This window comes from Canis lupus, chromosome 19 (genome assembly GCF_011100685.1).
Source record: "Canis lupus familiaris isolate Mischka breed German Shepherd chromosome 19, alternate assembly UU_Cfam_GSD_1.0, whole genome shotgun sequence".
Lineage (NCBI taxonomy): Eukaryota > Metazoa > Chordata > Mammalia > Carnivora > Canidae > Canis > Canis lupus.
The window spans coordinates 38,573,103-38,593,270 of NC_049240.1; the positions used below are offsets into that span (position 1 = coordinate 38,573,103).

Genomic DNA, 20,168 nt, shown 5'->3' on the forward strand with positions numbered 1-20,168 from the left:
AAAATCAAGCAGTAGGGTGAATTCTCCCACCTACACACAGAGGCCTTTGGGGCTTCTTTGAGCAGTCATGAGACTTCTTCTAGAACATGCACCTGTCTTCAGGCTAAGGTGCTGGACTAGACCATTTGCAAAGTAGACAGGATCTCTGTTTCTGTAACTTCCCAGAAGGGCACAGGGTCCTTTGTTCACGCCAGTGGTGAGATTCTAATCTGGATCTAATTCTCAAGTCTTTGAACTACTTCAGATTGCCTACATCCATGCAAGACATTCCAGGTTCAGCCTTCATCCTCTGGAGTAATTCTGAAGCAGGCTTCAGAGAGAGGATCTCAAAGGCCGACTTCTTTCATGGCTGAGGAGTTGCCTTATGATGTGTATCTCTGAGATACACAGAGATTCTCTGTATTCTCTCACAGAGAGAATTGGCAACACGCTAGATAGATGCTATGTCCCCTTGATGGTGGGTAATGACCTCATTAGAGGAAGAAGGAGACTTCGTGGCTCAAGGAGGGAAGGAAGCAGCCAGCTGAAAGTTATTCATCTGATTCATTTCTTTGTCTTCCTCCTACTTTGTGTTAGCAAAGTGGTGAAGTAGTTATTGGGGGCCGAGGAGGAGGCTTGGGTGAGTAAGCAAGACCTTCCAGGTTCTTCAGAGAGATTCCCAGAGCAACAATACCTCTATTTTCCAAGGACAACACCAGCCAGGCAACTTCATTGACCAAGGGACTATCAGGACTTTTCCCAACAAATATTAAGCCTGCAAATATTGACAGAGGGACTTGAATCTCATCATCCAAGGAGTTTGAATCTTAACAAAGAACAAAGAATGTAGGGTGGACATTTGAGCTCAATGGTATTTGTGAAACTAAAATGTGTATATGTATCAAGAATTACCAGATTATGGGGGTGGGGGTACATGCACAAGGAGAGCAGTATGGCTCTGTCCTTCATCTAGGACAACCAACCATCCCACTCTGCCTGTGATGGGAGGGTTTCCTCTAGGAGATGTTTCCAGTGCAAACCCTGGGCAACTCTAGTTACCCTTACCTTTGTCAGTCTTTGGTGGCCTTGGGCAGGTCGCTTAGACTTTTGGAATACTAGGCCCAGTGTCACTCCCTAGATAACTTAAGACCAGTCATCTTTACTGCTTCTTAGGATTGGCAGTTAGTTGTGACTCATTCACAAGGTGGTATTGGGTAGAGCATGTGGACTATAAAAGCTAGTGCTCTAAAAACAAACAAACAAACAAAAAAAACCTAGCGCTCTGAAGCCATTGACAGTGATGATCAGGAATTGGTATTTATTTTTTTATTTTATTTTTTAAAATATTTTTTAATTTTTTTTTAAATTTTTATTTATTTATGATAGTTACAGAGAGAGAGAGAGAGAGGCAGAGACACAGGCAGAGGGAGAAGCAGGCTCCATGCACCGGGAGCCCGATGTGGGATTCGATCCCGGGTCTCCAGGATCGCGCCCTGGGCCAAAGGCAGGCGCCAAACCGCTGCGCCACCCAGGGATCCCAGGAATTGGTATTTAATTAAGAACAATATTGGCTGCTGTTGAGACGTTAAGAATGGTTAGACAATTAGGATAAAGTAACAGACACCCAGAATGAGGTGGACTGAGCAGGTAAGCCAGATTCTAAACACCTTCGAACTTAGGCCCACCTGGAATTTTAAAAAATCCCAAATGAGTGCCACCATTTGCAAACACAGATCTGACCCAGAACTCTGGGTTTCTGGATTCTCTGGAAAGACTGGGCAATCTGGCCACCCTAGACTGTCTTACATTACCAGTAGCTGGAGATGTGAGGCGGTCCCCTCTGTTGATGGGACATGTGGTCTCTGGTTCATCACAGCCCCCCTCCTCCATCACCCTCCTTCTGGGGCTTGTTCCTCCTACTTTCTCCCTGATTTCTTTAATTCTCTGTCTGGTAGGGTGGACATTTGAGCCCAGTAGTTTTCAACCCTGGCTGTACCTTAGGGTTTTGGGGTATATTTAAAATTATAATGGTTTCCTGGCCCTCCCAAACCAACTGAATTGTAATATGAGGGGAGAGGTCTGATTGGGGCAGTCACAGTGTGAGTTTAATGTTAACTCACTGGGAAAAACCAGGGAACTTTTAAAATGTAAATATCCCAGTGGTATATTCATGGCACGTATAACTAAGGTATTAATAAACTCCCCCCAGATGCTGCTGTACTGCTGTAGGCATTTAAATCATTATAATAATGACCGTAGTTTTTTTGCATGGAGTGATTATAAAAAATTTTTTAATGGGCTTATAAATCTAGTGGTTATGAGAGGCAAGTAACATGAATTTAGTGTGTTTGAGACAAGGGATAAAAGGAAGGGGGCACGGTTAAAATGAACATTGGTGGTTTTCTGTTTGCATAATGGCTTCATTCATCTATAATTCTTTCACTGTAAATCAATTTCTAGAATCTCTTGCCCCCACCCCCTTCCAGGATCATATTCTGGTTGTCCTGAATTATTGAAAAATTCAAGGAGCTAGCAAATAAAAATCGGTTTCTCGCATTTGATACTTAAAATGGTAGGGACTTAGCACCTATTTCTGCTGCTTCATTTTAAGGACAATAAAACTGAGCTCTGAGATGTCAGGTGACTGGTTCAAAGCACTGTCCCTAGTCTTGGAATTCTGCATCATGTTCCCTCCTTACAGATCAGAGCAATTGTCTCCAGGTCTGTAACTGCAGACAAGCTGGGTATCTCTCGCCCCTGTGTGCCCTTCCTTAAGCTTGACCCTTGTAGCCAGTGGCTTCAAGGACTTCTCTTATTCACCTTCTATCCACTGATGTCTAACCCAGGACCTGGCCTTAGTGTCTAGAATTGAAGGCTGATGAAGAAAGAAACCAGTTCAGGTCACAGGTCTCCATGAAATCTTCTGGGGCTTTTCTCCAGTCCCTGAGTCTTTGGGACCCACTGGGGGTGAGCCCTGGGTAGAGTCCTAATCAGCATTCTGTGCTGCCCGGTGTGAGTGATTGAGTTGTGGGTCTTCTCCCAGGGCAGGGACCACCTCTTGAATCTTCAGTGTTTTCTCCACAATGTGCAGGACCCTGGAGAGCACACATCAAGCCCTTCTGTGAATGTTTGTCTTATGGGGTCTCACTTCTCTAGTTGACCTCTCTTTGCCCTTTCATTCAGTTTTCATGCTATGGAAAATATTCTCAAATGCCACGCTAATGTCATTTTGATGGAATAGCAAAAGAAAAAAAAAATAAGATTGATCCATCTTTCTAAACTGGTACCACATGGGATGGCTGGGTGGATCAGTTGGTAAGCATCTGCCTTTGGCTCAGGTCATGATCCCAGGGTCCTAGGATTAAGCCCCACATTGGGCTTTCTGCTCAGTGCGGGTCTGCTTCTCCCTTTACCTCTGACCCTCCCCCCTGCTCGTGCTCTCTCTCGCTCTCAAATAAATAGATATAATTTTAAAAAACAAACAAAAACTGGTGACATGCATTAGTAATTGCTCATTTTACGCAGGGTAGCCTCTGCAGTTTAAGGGGTGGATGTGCTGTCTTGCTCTGTACCTGGCTGGCTAGCTCTAGTAGCATGATTGTTCTGCTCACTGCTCTAATTTTATTTGTTGTTCCGCATATCTTCAAATTAAGTCTCCTCCGTGAAAGGGAATAGAGGGGAAGGGAGAAGAAATGGGTAGGAAATACCAGAAAGGGAGACAGAACATGAAGACTCCTAACTCTGGGAAACGAACTAGGGGTGGTGGAAGGGGAGGAGGGCAGGGGGGTGGGGGTGACTGGGTGGCGGGCACTGAGGGGGGCACTTGACGGGATGAACACTGGGTGTTATTCTGTATGTTGGCAAATTGAACACCAATAAAAATAAATTTATTATTAAAAAATAATAAAAAAAATTTAAAGAAGTTCCAATACTCAACCCATTTTGAGTTCTTCTCTCCCAGGAGAGCCAAGACACCTTGTAGGAGGGATGTTTCACTGGTAGGGGTGGAGGAGAGAGTATGAGGGAGTATTTGTAGGATTACCTGGGAAGTTGTTTTCTTTTAAAAGTGCCCAACAGAAGCCTAACCCAAAATGATAAAAACAGAATTTCAGGAGGAGGAAAAAGAAGGCCTCTGCTCAGGGATATATTTTTTGAAAATTTTCCAGGTGATTGTTCTTTACCTCCCTAGCTCCTCATTTGAAAGTAGTGGGCGTACAGGGTTTCCTTGAAGAAATGGAAGCAAAAGCCCAACCCACAATGGAGCAGCTCATATTTATTAAGTACTTATTGTTATATGCCCACTCAAATGATTTAGTCCCTTTGGGTTTTTTTTTCCAGGGTTTCTCCATTTATTTATTTTGTAAGTTTGGGTACGTTCTAGATGTCAGGCTCTCTGACAGTTACTAATGCAACCTAGAGTGCTGGTGAAGAAGCTGGATAACTGTAGTCTCCAGCATCTCTACCACTTGGTAGCTGGGTGACCCTCAATAGACTGAGTAGTTCATGCTGCAGTTTCTCCCCACTGTGAGTGGGGGCAGTTGAATAGGCTAAGAGGATGTGTTCAGGTGGTAGCGGCCAGCTCTTAGTGCAGTGACGATTGGGACAGTCCCGCCTTCATGGAGCGGATTGTTGGATGACAGCCAGGGACCAGAGGGGAAGTCCCGTGGTCAGTGTACATGACACAGGGGGCATTTGACCCCATCTTCGCATAGTCTTCCCTCTCTTTGCACCCTTTCCTCCATCAGCGCCTCATTTATCTGTAGAGGAGGAGCTCAGCTATAGTAGTTTTTCTAGAAACCTTCCAAACTCTATACTACGTCCTCTTAATGAGGGATACTGTATCGTTATTATGAAAATCGGCTTTGGTGGGAACTGTAAGCAGAGCGGTGCTCCCAGGCCCTCCTGATATACCCTCTTCCCCTCTGCTAACTGGCCCTCAACCACTGTCCTTTCTGCAGTACCTTTTATGCTCTTGTCTTCCTTAGAGAGCCCTCCCTACTTCTAAGATTCCTAATCTCTTACTTATTGGAGGAGAACCAGAGGTTAGCAGGAGAAACCAAATGACCAGACTTGTTAAATCAAGGTCCTTGGTTTACAAACCAAACAGCTTTGTAAATAGCCTAACACTCCCCAAGGAGAGACTGTGACGTTTTTGTGACCTACCCTCTGCCACTCTTTTCTACTTTCAAGGGCCCGGTGATCATGTGGAGCCCACCAGGATGGTCCAGGATCATCTCCCTGTGTTAAGGTCCGCTGGTTAGCAACCTCACTTCCTGGGGCACCCTTAATTCCCCTCGACCATGTCACATAAGAGGTCCTGGGGATCAGGATGTGGACAGTGTTCTATCTACTGTGGCTGTCTCGTTCTTTCTTACTTATTATCATGTTCCAAAAAAGATTAGCAAATAATACAGGAAAATAAAAAAACACATCTAAAATTTAGTCCAGAATAAAAAAAAAAAGAAGCCAGGAGAAATGCAGAGTAAGAAAGTAAGAGTCAAGAATGAAGTTCAAACACAAAATAGCTATCAGTTTACCTCCAGGAAGGAGACTGTGATTTTGGCTCAGAGCTTTTCCTAGCAGCGCTCGTGAAGAAGGAAGCAATGCCAATTATGTTTTACTGTGTCATCGAGTAAAATCTGACTAGTTGTCAGATGTCCGGATGACTATTCTTTCTGTTAAGATGAGAGCTTTCTTCTCTAGATCCTCCTGGATGCATGAAGTATAATCAGCAAAGCCTTTGCCAGGATGATAGTAAATCCAGCAATAGGTTTTTACCTGCCCCACCTTTATTTTATTTATTTATTTTTAATTGCTTTCTATTTTAAGTCAACTATGCATTGCTCTGAAGACTTCTTCCAAGATGTGGTCATGGCCAGGCCAAATCCATGGATTAGAAATATCCAAAGCCAGTAGTTCCCATCTGGCATTTCTCATGCCCTGGGCATTCTTGAGTGTATCCTCCTGCCTGAGCTTTCATTCCGAACAGCAGTGATGTCGATTTTATATTTTTTATTTCTGAAGGCCATTAAATACAACATATATTTACATATACAATCTGATGTCTTTTTAAGATGGAAGAGTTTGAAAGCCTACCAGCATTTAGCAAGAGTTAAGATTGTGGTTAGTGGCATTCAGAAGAGTGTTCTGCACTAGTAGGCTGTAAGGCTTTTGAAATGATATAATGAAAAAAATGTTTATTTATATCCCTAATGGACTGTTGGTTAAAGGCAGGATGCATTAGGAACATTCAGGTCAAAGTATAAATTATTGAGCATTGAGCTGATAATTCTGCTGATTTTCCTCCAGATTATCTTCTCTCTCGCCAAAAGTTGTATTCGTCTGATCAGAATTCTTTTGGCATTACTTAACAGTAGTTCTTGAAAAATCAATATTTAGAAAGAGAAAATATTATGACGGTTATAGTCATTTCATCTTTTAATTTATTAGGATTAAAGATTCATACACCTGCAATGTGTTGTTTTGGAGAAATGCTTTCAAATAGCTGCTGGAAACCACCTGTCTTAGCCTGATATTTAGAAACAAAATGGAAAAAATATAAAAATAAACTTAAGGGGGTTTGGAGATGCCAGTTAATCACACCGTTCCTCCCGTCTGGGTTCTGAACTAGAGGAAATAGAGGAAGCCAGATGAAGACTAAAGTGCAGTGCCAGCTCTGTTATAGCAAAGCAGAGTTGGAAGATGTGTCTTAAGTGCAAGACTTTCCGTTCTGCCCTAGACAAAATCCACGCATCTGTGCCTGGCAGCCCGGGGTGGGCTCCTGCTGGGTAGGGAAGCCCCGTCCTTTTAATCCAAGGGGGCAGGAAAAGAGAGTGCCTCCCAACCCCAGCCCTGGGGCAAGAAACCCAGACCCCTGCCTCGCTCCTTAAGCTTAGATGCTGTCCTTTCTCCCCCAGGAGAGATGTAGGAGCAGGAATAGTCTCCTTTGTCGTTTCTTCTGCAGAGTGGACCACAATATTCTTTAGGAAAACATGTCCAGAGGAAGTAAAGAGTCCTCCTTTTATAAACCATTTGGGTTGTTTTTAAATTCAGGTGTGAAAAATGCAAATATTGGACAGTTTCTTTCCTCATCTTGATGTAAGGACTGTTAACTAGATTGCTAGCTGGTCTTGAATATACATTGGTTCCCACACCACATGTATAATAATAAGGATGTACTTCTGGAATTGATTTTATAGACAAATCATACTTTTTTCTTACAGATTGGAATTAAATGCTATGTTGTTTCAGGCTAAATGGGCAAAAGGTAATTTGTCATTAATCATTTTCAACATGAACAAAGATAACAAAATGAGTGAACCTCACAAATTTCACTATCTTGTTTCAAAAATGAAATGTGATTTTATTTTAATGTTCCATCTTTGTCATATAAATATATATGTAAAAATTAATAGATGACTACAAAGTTCTAAGGCATGTGTATGTGTGAAAGAAGAGAGATGGAGGGAGCGTGAGGGGGAGAGGGAGAATGTTAAAGGAGATCATTTGTCACAAAGGGTTGAGCAAAGTCCATCTAGAACAGTGGATGGATTGTGTATCCCTTAAGTCATCCTTCAAATATAGTTTCTTTCAGCAAAGCTTTGCAAGGCTTTCAGTGGCTATAAAGTCAGTATGTTGCCCTGGAAAATGTCAGATCTGGAGGCGTTTCCAGAAACTCGGTATTAGTTGAGATCATCTTATGCCATATTGAGACACCTTAGGAATATGGTTACCTTATTTGGAGGCTATTTACCAAGAAGTCGGCTGGGAAAGTAGTATGCCTGGTAGGCAGGTATTCTAAAATGAGCACCTCAGGAATTCTAAAATGACAAGAACTCAGGCCCATTGATGTCCAGACTTTGAGCAGTGCAAAATGTATCTTGAGAAGCTGCCTGGGGTGACTTGCTCTATGGAGTTATTTGCTATATCAGAGTTAAAAGTTGGAGGACGTGTATCCAAATTGTGCCTTGATTTTAGCTTAATGAATCAACACCCCCCAGCTAGCAAGCATGACCAGTTATCTTGTAGGTACTCGTAGTTCACAATGATAAAACCATACCACCTGCGTATATATATGCCTCACCTTAGCTGGATGTATCTTATAGTAACAGGAGTGTCTTTAAGACAGTCTTAGTGACCTGTGTCCACCTGATTCAAAAGTGCTATCAAATCAATGAGTTCCATGTATGTTATGAAAAATGGAAATCGTGCCATATTCTCTATCATCCCCACTGAAAATTCATGTCTGATTTGCCCCCATTCTTACTATCGTAGATGTGGTTTAAGAGCATGCATGCTAGACTTTAAAGTGCCAAGAAATACCTGGAAATCTTGTTAGGAACACCAGTTCTGATTTGTTCAGTCTAGGACTGGGCCTCAGATTTTGCATTTCTAGGTACAGTCATCCACAGTCCAGATTTTGAGTAGCAAGGTTAATAGAGGTGCTGATGAGTAGAAGCTCTGGTAGGCACTGAGGCCAGTAGAAGAGGCTCAAATAATTTCTCATCTTTGGAGGTGAAGGGCAAGGAGAGGTTAATAAAAGCCCTCAGAGTCCAGTATTATTCTCTGTAAGTCTTTCCATGGTCTGGTGGTGATCTAACCAGGCTCTGTAGTGAAGTAGCTCTTCCTGAAAGGCTGCCTTCTTGGGCAGGGTTCCTTGTTCTTTGGCCTAGGAGGACCAGTTTGTAGTTCTTTAAGGAGAAAAACCAGTGTGCCTTGCAGAGGACTGTATAGTAAGCTAGTGGATCTGCATTTGTAGAGGGCAGAGAGTTTATTTTTGAAAATACTGGGATAGATCATGTTTTGGGTCCCACTGGATAGGAACCACAGAGTTGATAAAAGGAGCATCTTTCCAAGGATATAATAGCTCTCATGTCTGGCTGGGCATTAAAATGATCGAGGCAACTTAAAAATAATAGCCCTGCTTAGGCCATACCTGAGACAGAATCATAATTTTTGGGGGTGAGACCTGGGCATCTATCTGTATTTTCTAAAAAGGAACCCACGTGATCACAAAGTGAATCAGGATTGAGATTCTCTGGTTGAGGCAATCTTTAACTTGGAGGGCAGGTAACTCTCCTGAGATGCTTCATTTTAGTTTGAATTAATCCACCATTTGTATAATCTGAGGGTTTACGACCAGGCTGCTGTCAGGTTGACCCAGCATAGTTGTGGTATTTAGGAGAGTTACCTTGGTTTAATAATCGGGGGACAAAGCAGCTTACCAGCTAGCATCTGATGGTTGAGGTTTTAGCTAAGAAAATCCAGTCCTGGAGCATTTATGACCTGGTTCTGCCAAAGCTTGGGGTTCTGTGCTCCAAGTGGATTTCCTGTAGCCCCATTTTAGAAGTAATGGGAAATTCATTATAAGATTTAAATTGGATATGATTGGTCACTTCAGATTGTGTGTGTTTGTACCTTCTCATCAGCTTGTTTAAAAAACAAAAAAGTGGAAGCTGGTGGTCTTTATCAAATCCAGTGCTTGGAGGGCCATCCCATTTCTGCAGATAGTGCCACTGGAACACTCATGGGTAGGCCAGCACCCAGCCTGTGTCCCTCCGGCTGGAGAACAAGGGGTCCTGGGGTAGGGTGATTGGTTTCTAGGGTTCAGGGAGCATTTCCTGAATGAACTTTGATCTTGAGGGCCTTGCCCCACTGTTTGAAAATGATTTTGATGGTATTTTTGACTTTTTTTTTTTTTTTTTAATTACTGGTGCCATTTTGGGCCTGTTGTCATTCATGGGTGTTTTCTAGATACAGGAAGTTGCCTGAAGTCTGATTCTCAGAGAAAAAAGTTTATTGTGCATTTACCATAAAAATCTGTTGTAGCTTTACTGTCCTTTGGCTTTGAGCGAAAGTGAGTCTTTTGAGCTTTTTCTTTCAACATTGAGGAGACCTACCTAACAAATTTACACACTGTGATCTTTTCACAGACCATTCCTTTCTTTCTTCATAGTCATTATCGACCTGTCATAATGTGTGTTCCTGGTTTCTTGGGCTGGAAGCCAGATACAATCCTGCTGTTTTTAAAGGCTGGTGGTAGTGTCGTCCAGTTTTTGTCCTCTCAAAGACTTCTTCCTGTGCCTGTTAATTTATAGACGAGGATCTTTGTGGAGCAGAGCCCCGATGCCATATACTAATTAGTAAATGGAGGCACAGCCAGCCTAGGAATGAGCTTCCCAGCCGGTGCCAAGAAAGTGTTGGCGCTGAAGGATGTGAAAGAAAATGAGGCTCCTCTGTCAGTGAGCTTGGGGCAGCACCAGGAATCAGCCCCCCTCCCTTCTCCCTGCGATCTTCAGCCTTAGCACGGGGTCTGTGCCTGCTGTCTTCAGGGCTGGTGCTGATGCCTGCATTTCCTTCTTGCTGTGCAACCGAGTCCTCTAGGCTGACCTTCTCTTGAGTCTTTTCCTACTGAGTAGAGTAGAGTTAATTGGTTAAGGCAGTGGTTCTTAACCAGGGTGCTTTTTACCTCTAGGGAACGTTTGGCAATGTCAGGAGATGCCTTTTTTTTTTTTTTTTTTAATTAAAAAATTTTTTTTTTATTGTCACAGTTGGGAGTGGAGGGTTCTAATGGCACCTAGTGGCGGAAGTTCAGAGAACATCCTACACTGTGCGGGACAGCGCCTTGTGACAATTATCTGGCCCCAGATGTCAGCTATGCCAAGGATTGAGAAATCCCTGGATCAAAGAATCTTATTTCATTATTCAGGGAGTTACGCTTTGGGCTTTGGTGTGATAGATGTTTTCAGATTTCTTGGAGTTGCTGTGGTTTCATATTTTGCAGATGGGAAATTCTGTCAAATGTGAATAACCTACGGGCTTGGTGAATGAAACTCACAGAACCTGGGAAGATCTTCCCTGACCGAGTGGCGACAGTTTGCTCTCTCACTCCCCTGTCCTGCTGCCAGCTTGGTCCACCTGTCAGTGTTGTGCAGCCCTAGAGGCTCCCTGGTGTGAGATCAAGTGTTTGTTTCCAGCTGTTTCCCTTCCCCGCGGCGCCCTCTGGTGGGGATGGCTATATGCGGTGATGGCCAGAGGACGGTTGGGAGTGGGAGTTGGGGCGGCTGGTGGGGGGCCTGCAGCAGGGAGAGCCTGTTCTGGACACAGAGTCATTAGCCTTGTTACTGTATGTGAAAGTATTTGCCGTTGATGCCAGCTGTGGAGTGCTGAACTGTGCTCCACGGCCATGTAACTGCGAGGCATATACCCACTTCAGATGGGTGGGGTTGGATTTCTTTCTTTTCCCTGCCCACACTAGGAATGCAGGTGGAGCATAATAAATGAAAACTCTGGGCAGAGGCCTATCTTGGTTTGATCGCTTGAAATGTCGAAGGGACTGGGCCATTAAAAACCCAGACATCAAAAGCAAAACAAAACAAAACACAAAACCAGACATTGAAAAATCTTCCCCTAGTATCCTAAAGGCGTGTTGTTGCAGTGGGTATTTTTCAGTTAGTGACTCAAAATAAGACTTGTTGAGCCGGGTCTAAGGGGAGCAGGCTGTTTTCATTGAGAATGCGTTTTTCCTATTTATAAAGAAAAGTACTAGAATGTGTCCGAGGACCAAGTCACGAAAGTGGGGAAGAAGGACTCCTCCTGTTTGCACCTGTTTGAACCAGCACCTTGGCTGGTTCCTGAGCTCCTCTTCTCCCTAGGATGGGGTGTTGGTGAGCTCAGTGGTTATCACAGCTGTCAAGGATTCCTACTTCACACTGGGGGCTGCTGCTGCTGAGTGGGCCCTACAACTGGTTTCAGGATGGTGGTACTGGGCCTGTGTGTCCGGGCCCTTCTAGGGAGTGAACAACCTCAGAGCAACTTCCCAGGACTTTGGACCTACTTTGAAAGAAAAATCGGCTTTGCTTTTCCTTCCATCTTCCCCCACTTGTCTTTTTAATAACACGAGACCTCCCTAGTTAGAGCAATAATGTCCCCCCAGACTCTCTCTCTTCCTTAAGACCAGTAATGCCATAAATGTGTATTTTTCTTCCTATCTTTGATTTTACCAAACCCCTGGTGGTTGGTGGGACCTGACATTAGAACTATAGTCTAAGCTTAAAAGACAATTCCCCAGACACTCGACATTACTCTTCATACAAATGGAGAAGTAGTAGGAAATTGTTTCAGAATTAAATTATTAACATTATCTAAAGACTCTGGTTACTGCTTACAAGTCCAACAAGAAGCCTCTGAAACTTACATTTTACAACTGACCCTCATCTAGCATTTAATTAGGGTATCAGTTCTCTGTCATATAGTTTTTTATGAGTAGATACGTGGCACTGAATTTTATGGAGCAAATAAGCAAATGAGACTACTGCCGAACGTCAGTATCCTGACCAGATAACAGAGATTCCAAGTTCAAACTCCACACTTACAGAGGTAGCTAGGGAAGTTTTGTTCTGAACCTCTACAGTGTAAAAATTTTTCTAATGGATTTTTTTTAAGGATTTTATTTATTCACGAGAGACACACAGAGAGAGGTAGAGACATAGGCAGAGGGAGAAGCAGGCTCTCCGTGGGGAGCCCGATGCGGGACTCAATCCTGGGACCCCAGGATCACACCCTGAGCCAAAGGTAGACGCTCAGTCACTGAGTCACCCAGGCATCCCCCTAGCAGATTTTTTTAAAGAACATATTTTAAGTAGAGAAACATAAAATTTCAATGAAAGCATCTGTGGATTCCCAGAGATAGAAACCTCTCTGGAACCCTGAAGTCCTTTGAGAACACAGTTTGGAAACCAGTAAGTAGGATCCTTCACCCCTACTCCTCCAGGTCTGACAGTGCTCTGTGCTTCTACAACTTTCCCGATTTCAAACATGCAGAAACTGAGACAGGAAGACTTGTCTGGGATCACACAGTGCCAGTGGGTAGAGCAAGCTGTAGAGTCAAGATTTCCAGGCCTGGGAACAGATACACTTTCCAGTTCTTTCTCACCATTCCTTCTGGTGTCTTCCTGTGATCATCTTGGATAACCAACGATGAAACCAGCAGCCTCCCCCAAGGACCTACCCACCATCACTTGTTCCCCTTCACATCGCTTGTCTTAGAGACCTTTTCATTCCCACAATTACTGTCCCTTTGGTTTTTTTTTTTTTTTTTTTTTTTTTTTTTTTTAGATTTTCTTCATTCATGAGAGACACACAGAGAGGCAGAGACATAGGCAGAAGGAGAAGCAGGCTCCCTGTAAGGAGCCTGATGTGAGACTTGATCCTGGACCTGGGGATCATGCCCTGAACTGAATGAAGGCAGACACTCAACCAGTGAGCCACCCAGGTGCCCCACCCTCTGGGATTTTTGTCAGGAAGTTTTTTTTTTTCTTTTTCTTCTCATACCTAACTACCTTATTCTCTGTAGTTGAACCCCATTTACTCAAGGGCACAGTGATTTTCCACTACTGTATGACAATATCTTAGGGTGAAAACTTCTGACAGGTAAGGGACAAATACAGACTTGGAGTGTCAGGGTTCTTCTCTGTGGTTTACAGCAGGAGGAGGTCTTGGAGATCATTGCTCACTTGTATTTCTTCATCTCATTTCCACCATCCTGCCCTTCCATCTAGCAGACACTGCATGACCATCCACTGTGTGCAAGATGTGACCGTTCCTGGCGTTCTCCATCTTTGGGGGACTTACGAACCCTATAGGAGAGATGAAAAGGAAGATTATCCCATAGAGTAGGTAAAAAGCCTTTCAGAAGAAGCACAAACTGCTGTGAGTGTTCCAAGGAGGAGGAGCTGTCTTCAGTTTAGGGAGCCATGAGAGGCTCTGTGCAGAAAGTGGGGTGTATTTATGAGATCTGGGTGGGATTTCCCAAGGCAACGTGGAAGAGCAGAGCTGACTCAGGATTTCTTGAGTGTTACTGCATAAGATGAGGCAAAAATTAGGCAAAGAGCCTCCAGTTACAGATGGATAGGACGGGCTTCACGTGGTGCACAGCGAGGACAGAAGAGGTGTGTGGATGACTGTTCGAGCACAGCTGACCCATGTCAGTGTTGAGGAGCGGTTCTGCGGGGCCTTAGGGAAAGATCACATCTCTGTGGTTGGGGCTGGCATTGCTCCTGAAGGGACAGGCATTTCCAGCTTCCTTCATCATCTGTAGAGAAGGCTCCTGATGTAAGAAATGTGCTCTCCAAGGATGTCGATGGGCACCTGCAGGCACTACTTGCTTCCTCTGTCTCCACTGGAACTGGGCTATTGTTCTGTGTGTTCTCCAGTGGTTTGCAAACTTGGCATCCAGCAGGCAAAGCAGACCTTGCCTTGAAGGGGGGGTGGTCTGTGAGGTTAATGGGGGGCTCACAAGAGCAGCCATATGTCTGGTAGCCAGTGGCAGATTTTTCCATGTAATTTCCATCACTTCAGAGGCCTGTGGTCAGCCCTTAGTGATGGCACAACCTGGCCTTGGCTGGACTGTAGGGGAAGAAGTGGGTCCTTGCTGGGGCTCCAGTGGCCTGTGAGGCTCATCTGCCTGTCCCCACATACCACTCCTCTTCATACCCCCAACTCTGGAGGTAGGCTTCCCTCCTTTTTCTCTTTTCAGTAACAGCTTTATTGAGCTATGATTCATATATCCTGTAATTCTCTCGTATAAAGTGTATAATTCAGTGTTTTTAACATATCTACACAATTGTGCATCCATCACAATTAATTCTGGAACGTTTTTGTTATTCCCCCAAAATCCTGCATGCTGGGCAGTCCCGTCCCAACTCCCCTATTTTCACAAGCCCAGAACAGTGACTGTTGTACTTTCTGCGTCTCTAGATTTGCCTCCTCTAGACATTTCATAAAAATAAACTGATACAATATGTAGGGTTTTTTTTTTTTTTTCTGACTGCCTTTTTTCACTTTGCAGAATGTTTTTAGGGAACATCGCAGAACCTAACTTAATCTCATTGGTTGAGTAGTATTCCACTGTATGTGTTTTTCTCATCTGTTTGTCAGTTGATGGACATTTGAGTCGTTTTAGTTTATTATGAGCAAGGTTGCTATGAACATTTATGTACAAGTTTTTGTGTGGGCATATACTTTCATTTCTCTGGGGAGAATTTTAGGAGTGGAGTTGCCTGGGTCACATGGCAGCTCTGTGGTTAACCATTTGAGGAACCGCCAGCCTATTTTCCATACAGCTATATTGTACATTTCCACTCGCCATATTACAAAGGTTGCAATTTCTGTACATCCTCACCAACACTTGTTCTGAGCTCCCTTTTTTGAGTGTAACCATCCTAGTGGATATAAGCTAGTATCTCATGGTGGTTTTAATTTGCATTTCCCTGATGGCTAATGATGTTGCACATGTTTTCATACGCTTTTACTTTTTAAATGAGAACCCGACACGTTTCTGTGCCAAAGATCTTCGATCGGTTTCGGGAAAGGAGGAAGCCAGATTTTATTGTGTGGAGTGAATGGGGAGGAAGGAAGTGAATGCTGCTCTTTTAGGAAGTACGGGAGTAGAGGAGGTGCATATCAGGATGGTTAGTGGCAGTGATGGACCTAGAAGCTTAGTTCATTGCAAACAGACTTGGTGCAGACTCCTTTCTGGAGCACAGACTGGGTCGTGGCCTTGGGCTGGCATTTTTCTGGTTGGCAACAGGGCCTGAGATAGACTGTGTCTTTGTGCCTTTTGGCTCCATTTTGCAAGAGGATCCAGCTAAGTTAGGACGTCTGGAGGCAGGCAGATTCTTAGCCAGACCCACCGCTGTTTGATCATGACTATTCAGCCTCTTGATGAATTTTGCAACCGTCGCTGCTGATGATCATTACGTCCTTTCATGGCCCTGGCACCGTCTGGTGAGGATTGCTGTCCCCTTGCCCTCCCACTCCCTGCCCTGTTACTGTGGGAGTTAGGGGTGTTTCCCAGGTACTGATTTTGATAAGTTTTTTAAGATTCTGAGCTGGTAAGGATTGAGGAGTTTTAATTCAGTTCTCTGTGTGTGCTGGGGGTATGCTGAGATAGTTGCTGATATTTCATACTGTAGATTCCATTGGAGAAAAGAATATTCCTGGCAGTTCTGTGGTTACTTAAAATCCAGGCCCTCAGTACTCAGGACTGTTCTCTGAACTTGGAATTAGGGATTTTTTCACTCCAAATTTGTATGTCTTTGAGCTGGTACAATTTAACGTTGGCTGAGTTTCTCAACCATCTTTTTGCTGCTCAGATGTGCCACCTGGGTGGTTCTGACTGTTCCCCAAGGCAGAGAAACACACTACCTTCTGCTGAGGTCCTTGCCTCGTTCTTGGACTTGGCCTTGCCCTCGCTTTGTAGCCTTGAGCAGCTTCTTCAGGGGGTTCATTGATGAAGTGGAGTGGAGTTCCCTGTCTGAAAGTTAACAGGTAATAATTCCTGTATGCATTTGGGGTCCTCCTCTAAAATAGCAAAAGCAAATTGCCAGATGATTGTCATTTTTAGTATAGCGTGTAGTTTAGTTGCCTTGGGAAAATCCCTTTAGCCCTCTGGTACAGTTGACTCACTGGTGTGGGTTATCAAACAGGAAGCACAGACGCTTCCTAAGGACCTGGGGCAGCCCTCAGTGAAGAGAAGTGGCTTTGAAGCATCAGCCCCATGAGGCTGGGATCTCAATCTTGTTGTTTGTTCAGTCCCTAGGGCCCGATGGCAGCAAGTACTCAGTATATGTTATAGAGTGAGTGGAGGAAAGAAAGATGGCAGGGGCATCTGGGTGGCTCAGGGGTTGAGCCACTGCCTTTGGCTCAGGGCATGATCCTGGGGTCCTGGGATCGAGTCCCACACTAGGCTCCACCCAGGGAACCTGCTCCTCTCTCTGCCTGTGTCTCTGCCTCTCCATGTGTGCCTCTCATGAATAAACAAATAAAACCTTTAAAAAATAAAAAGGGCAGGTGTTGCTCAGCCAGCCTTCATTTGGAAGGGCTGGATACAGTGCCCTAGAGCCTGGAGGATGAGCTTGCTTGGTCATCAGGTGCCCCTGCGGCCCCTGCCCTTCTCTGAGAATGTACATGGTGGTGGGGGGAGGGTCCCTTAAAAGATGTCGTGGAATCCCATACAGAAACTGGCAAGCAACCTATATAGTCAGACAAGTGTTTTAAACTGCCAACTGGCAAGGGATGTCGTAGGCTGGAACAGTAGGGAAAGCGGTCTAAAGCCAGTGTGACTGGAGCTGGGGCTTGGGTTTGGTTTATTGGTGTGTTGTGCAGAGGGCCAGCCAGATAGGGAAAGCAGCGTGAGTGAACACGAGGAGACCCTGAAGAAGGATGTGCAGGGTTACAGTGGTAGCTGACCAGCAGGTGTGGAAGGTGTGGCCAGGACCGAGGAATTTAAGTGACACGGTATTACGAGAGGGAGTCGGAGCCCTGCTGTATGGTTAGTGCAGGGTATGGCAGAGTAACGACATCCATCTGCCTGGATTAGAGGCGCTCAGAGTGGAGTGGCCCTCAGAAGCGCCTGGAGGGCTTGTTGAAACACAGGTTGCTGCCCCTTTCCCCCCAAAGTTGCTGATGAAGTAGGTCTGGGGCCTGAGAATCTGCACGTCCCACTGGTGTTTCTGCTGCTGTGGAGTTCGGGACCGTGCTTTGAAGAGCCACTGGTCTAGAACTAAGGAGTTGGTTATCTTTTTCTGTTAAAGGCCAATAAGTAAATGTTTTAGGGCTTTGAGCTCCATAGGATTTCTATCACAGTTTCTTCTTTGCAACTTCCGACAGCCATTTAATAAACATGTACAAGCAGATGTTGGCCATAGATAAGCAGGCTAGTGGGGACAGAGGGGTGGCGAGGGAAGGCAGTGCATGGGGTCCTAGGCTGTCCCGAGATTGTCCCTCTGCCACATAGCTGGTTGACCTTGGGCAAGTTAGTCTCTCTGGGCCTTTGTTTTTCATCTATAAAGCAGAACGACAATAGTAGTTCGGACTGTATAGGACTCTCCTGAGAATTCAGTGAGCGCGGGCACAAAAAGCATTTATCACAATGCCTGGGACATACCTAGAATTTATTTATCATTTATTAGGAGCGGTCCTACCAACTACTGATAACCATTCATAGGTGAGGAAAACAGAATGACCAATGCAGATCTGCCACATTACAGATTCTGGAAGCTGATTGCTCCACAATCTCACCCTTCATTCCTTCTTAACCTGTTTACAAAGAATACTTTGAATTGAAACATATGCACACTGAATGCATCCTGAGTTAGTGCCGCATAGGAGATCATTGCTCAGCTTTTCCCTTGGCACACTTAGAAAACGGTGCCAGTCTGTAAGCTGGCTCATTCTTGGGCCCAAGACTCTGGTTCAAGGGCTGGAGAGTTTGGCCTCCTTCTAATCCATTTGCAACCTCTGCTTCTGCCTCCTATTCTGGGAAGACTTGCTTGGCAAAGTCTTGTGGGCTTGGTATCCAACACCAAATAGGATCTGGCTGTTGAGTATTGAAACCATGCCTTTTATTTATTTTTATTTATTTTTTATTTTTTTAAGATTTTTAAATTTATTTATTCATGAGACACACACACACACACACACACACACACACACACACACACACAAAGACAGAGACACAGGCAGAGGGAGAAGCAGACTCCATGCAGGAAGCCCAACGTGGGACTCGATCCCGGGACTCCAGGATCATGCCCTGGGCCGAAGTCAGGCGCTAAACCACTGAGCCACCCGGGCTGCCCGAAACCGTGCCTTTTAAACTCACATTTTGCCCCATGGTTGTGAGTGAAAGTGAGACCCTACAGGAAAGGAGGCTGTCATGTGCTCAACATTTCCTGTGCTGAAATGTGCAAATGAGTGGTGAGGTGCCTCTTTCACTCGTGGTAGCTAGAACAGGAAGACCATGGGGGTGCCCCTGGCATAGCCTCTGCTCTGGTGCCAGGGGAGAGGCCACCTGGTGGCCCTGAGAGCTTCACTTCATCTCTCTCCAGACACTGCTGATGCAAGCGGGCCATGCTTACGTAATACGGGGGCTTGCTCCCCTTTCCTGGTCTACTGACCCCTGCAGAGGCACCCACATTCTGCAGTTGTGTGCTTGAATCCTTGTCAGAGCACACAGTCATGACTTTGTAAGCTCGAGTTCCAGATGCCCAGAAGTGCCCGGTGGTGCTATGACTCCACCCTCCACTTGGGTTTTTGCTGACATTCGGTGAAATATCCTTCCATCTCCTCCCCACCTTGCAAAACAAGCTTCCTGTTTTGAACTTGGTCCAGACTGGAACAGCCCTGCTACACCTGTTAACATAGTCAGACACGCATTTCCTCCTCTGTATTTGTGCAGCTCTTTGTCGCCCAGCCAGATTTCCCCTCTCAGCTTACAGATCTGGAATCATAACATAAAGATATTGAACCAGCAAATTAAGAAAAAAAGGAAGTCCGCATTTTGGAGCTATTGGGAGTGAACACATGGCTCCCGGTGGGTTTCCCTGTGCTTTGCCACGACCACTCTGCTAACCTGCCCCTCTCTTCACAGCAGAATGGAAACGGGGAAAGGAAATCAGCTGACGCAGGAGCCAGAGTGAGACCGGTGAGCCCGCAGACCCAGCCTGCATCATGAACTTGTGTCTTCCTTCTGAGTTTTAAGAGCCAAGGGCAGGTGAAGTTGCCAGAGAGCGATGGCTCTCTTTACTCCGTGGAAGCTGTCCTCTCAGAAGCTGGGCTTTTTCCTCGTGACTTTTGGCTTTATCTGGGGCATGATGCTCCTGCATTTTACCATCCAGCAGCGAACTCAGCCCGAGAGCAGCTCCATGCTGCGTGAGCAGATCCTGGATCTCAGCAAGAGGTACATCAAGGCACTGGCGGAAGAGAACCGGAATGTGGTGGATGGGCCATACGCTGGTGTCATGACAGCTTACGGTAAGTGCTGTGCTCCCAGGGCTTGGGGCTCCTTGGTGCAGTGTGCCTCTGCCTCCAAAGGACTCCAGAGGCTCGCCGCCTCAGTTTTATCACAGATAGAGTGCAACTCTTGCCACTGCCTTTGCAGCAGCGAGTTGCATACAGAGGGACCCTTCTAGAAACCTAAAGCCATGCCCTTTGGGACACTCTGAGTTCTTGTGCATACTGACTGATGGTCAGCACTGCGAGCAGCCGGCAGCACAGTTAGCACTCTGTTGGTTGTGTTCGTAGCTAGCTCTTCTCCCTCAACACATGTCTGGATTGCATGATCTCATCTGGGAGTAGGATCAGGGAATGTAGAAAAATATTCTCATTCTCTTTCCCTAAACAAAACTTAA

The 20,168-nt window shown here is 45.1% G+C and overlaps 1 protein-coding gene across 7 annotated transcripts in view; it reads left to right on the plus strand.

Moving 5' to 3' along the window:
- MGAT5 (alpha-1,6-mannosylglycoprotein 6-beta-N-acetylglucosaminyltransferase) overlaps positions 1–20,168 on the plus strand; it is a 338,877-nt gene that overhangs the window by 100,893 nt on the left and 217,816 nt on the right. For 3 of the 7 annotated variants that reach the window (XM_038565049.1, XM_038565053.1, XM_038565051.1), the window contains one exon: positions 19,409–19,791. In XM_038565049.1, coding sequence (XP_038420977.1) covers positions 19,551–19,791 — 241 coding nt within the window. In that variant the 5' untranslated portion in view covers positions 19,409–19,550. Of the gene's footprint in view, positions 1–19,408; positions 19,792–20,168 lie in introns of those variants that run through there. The other 4 variants (XM_038565050.1, XM_038565054.1, XM_038565052.1 and 1 more) reach the window with 2 other exon arrangements.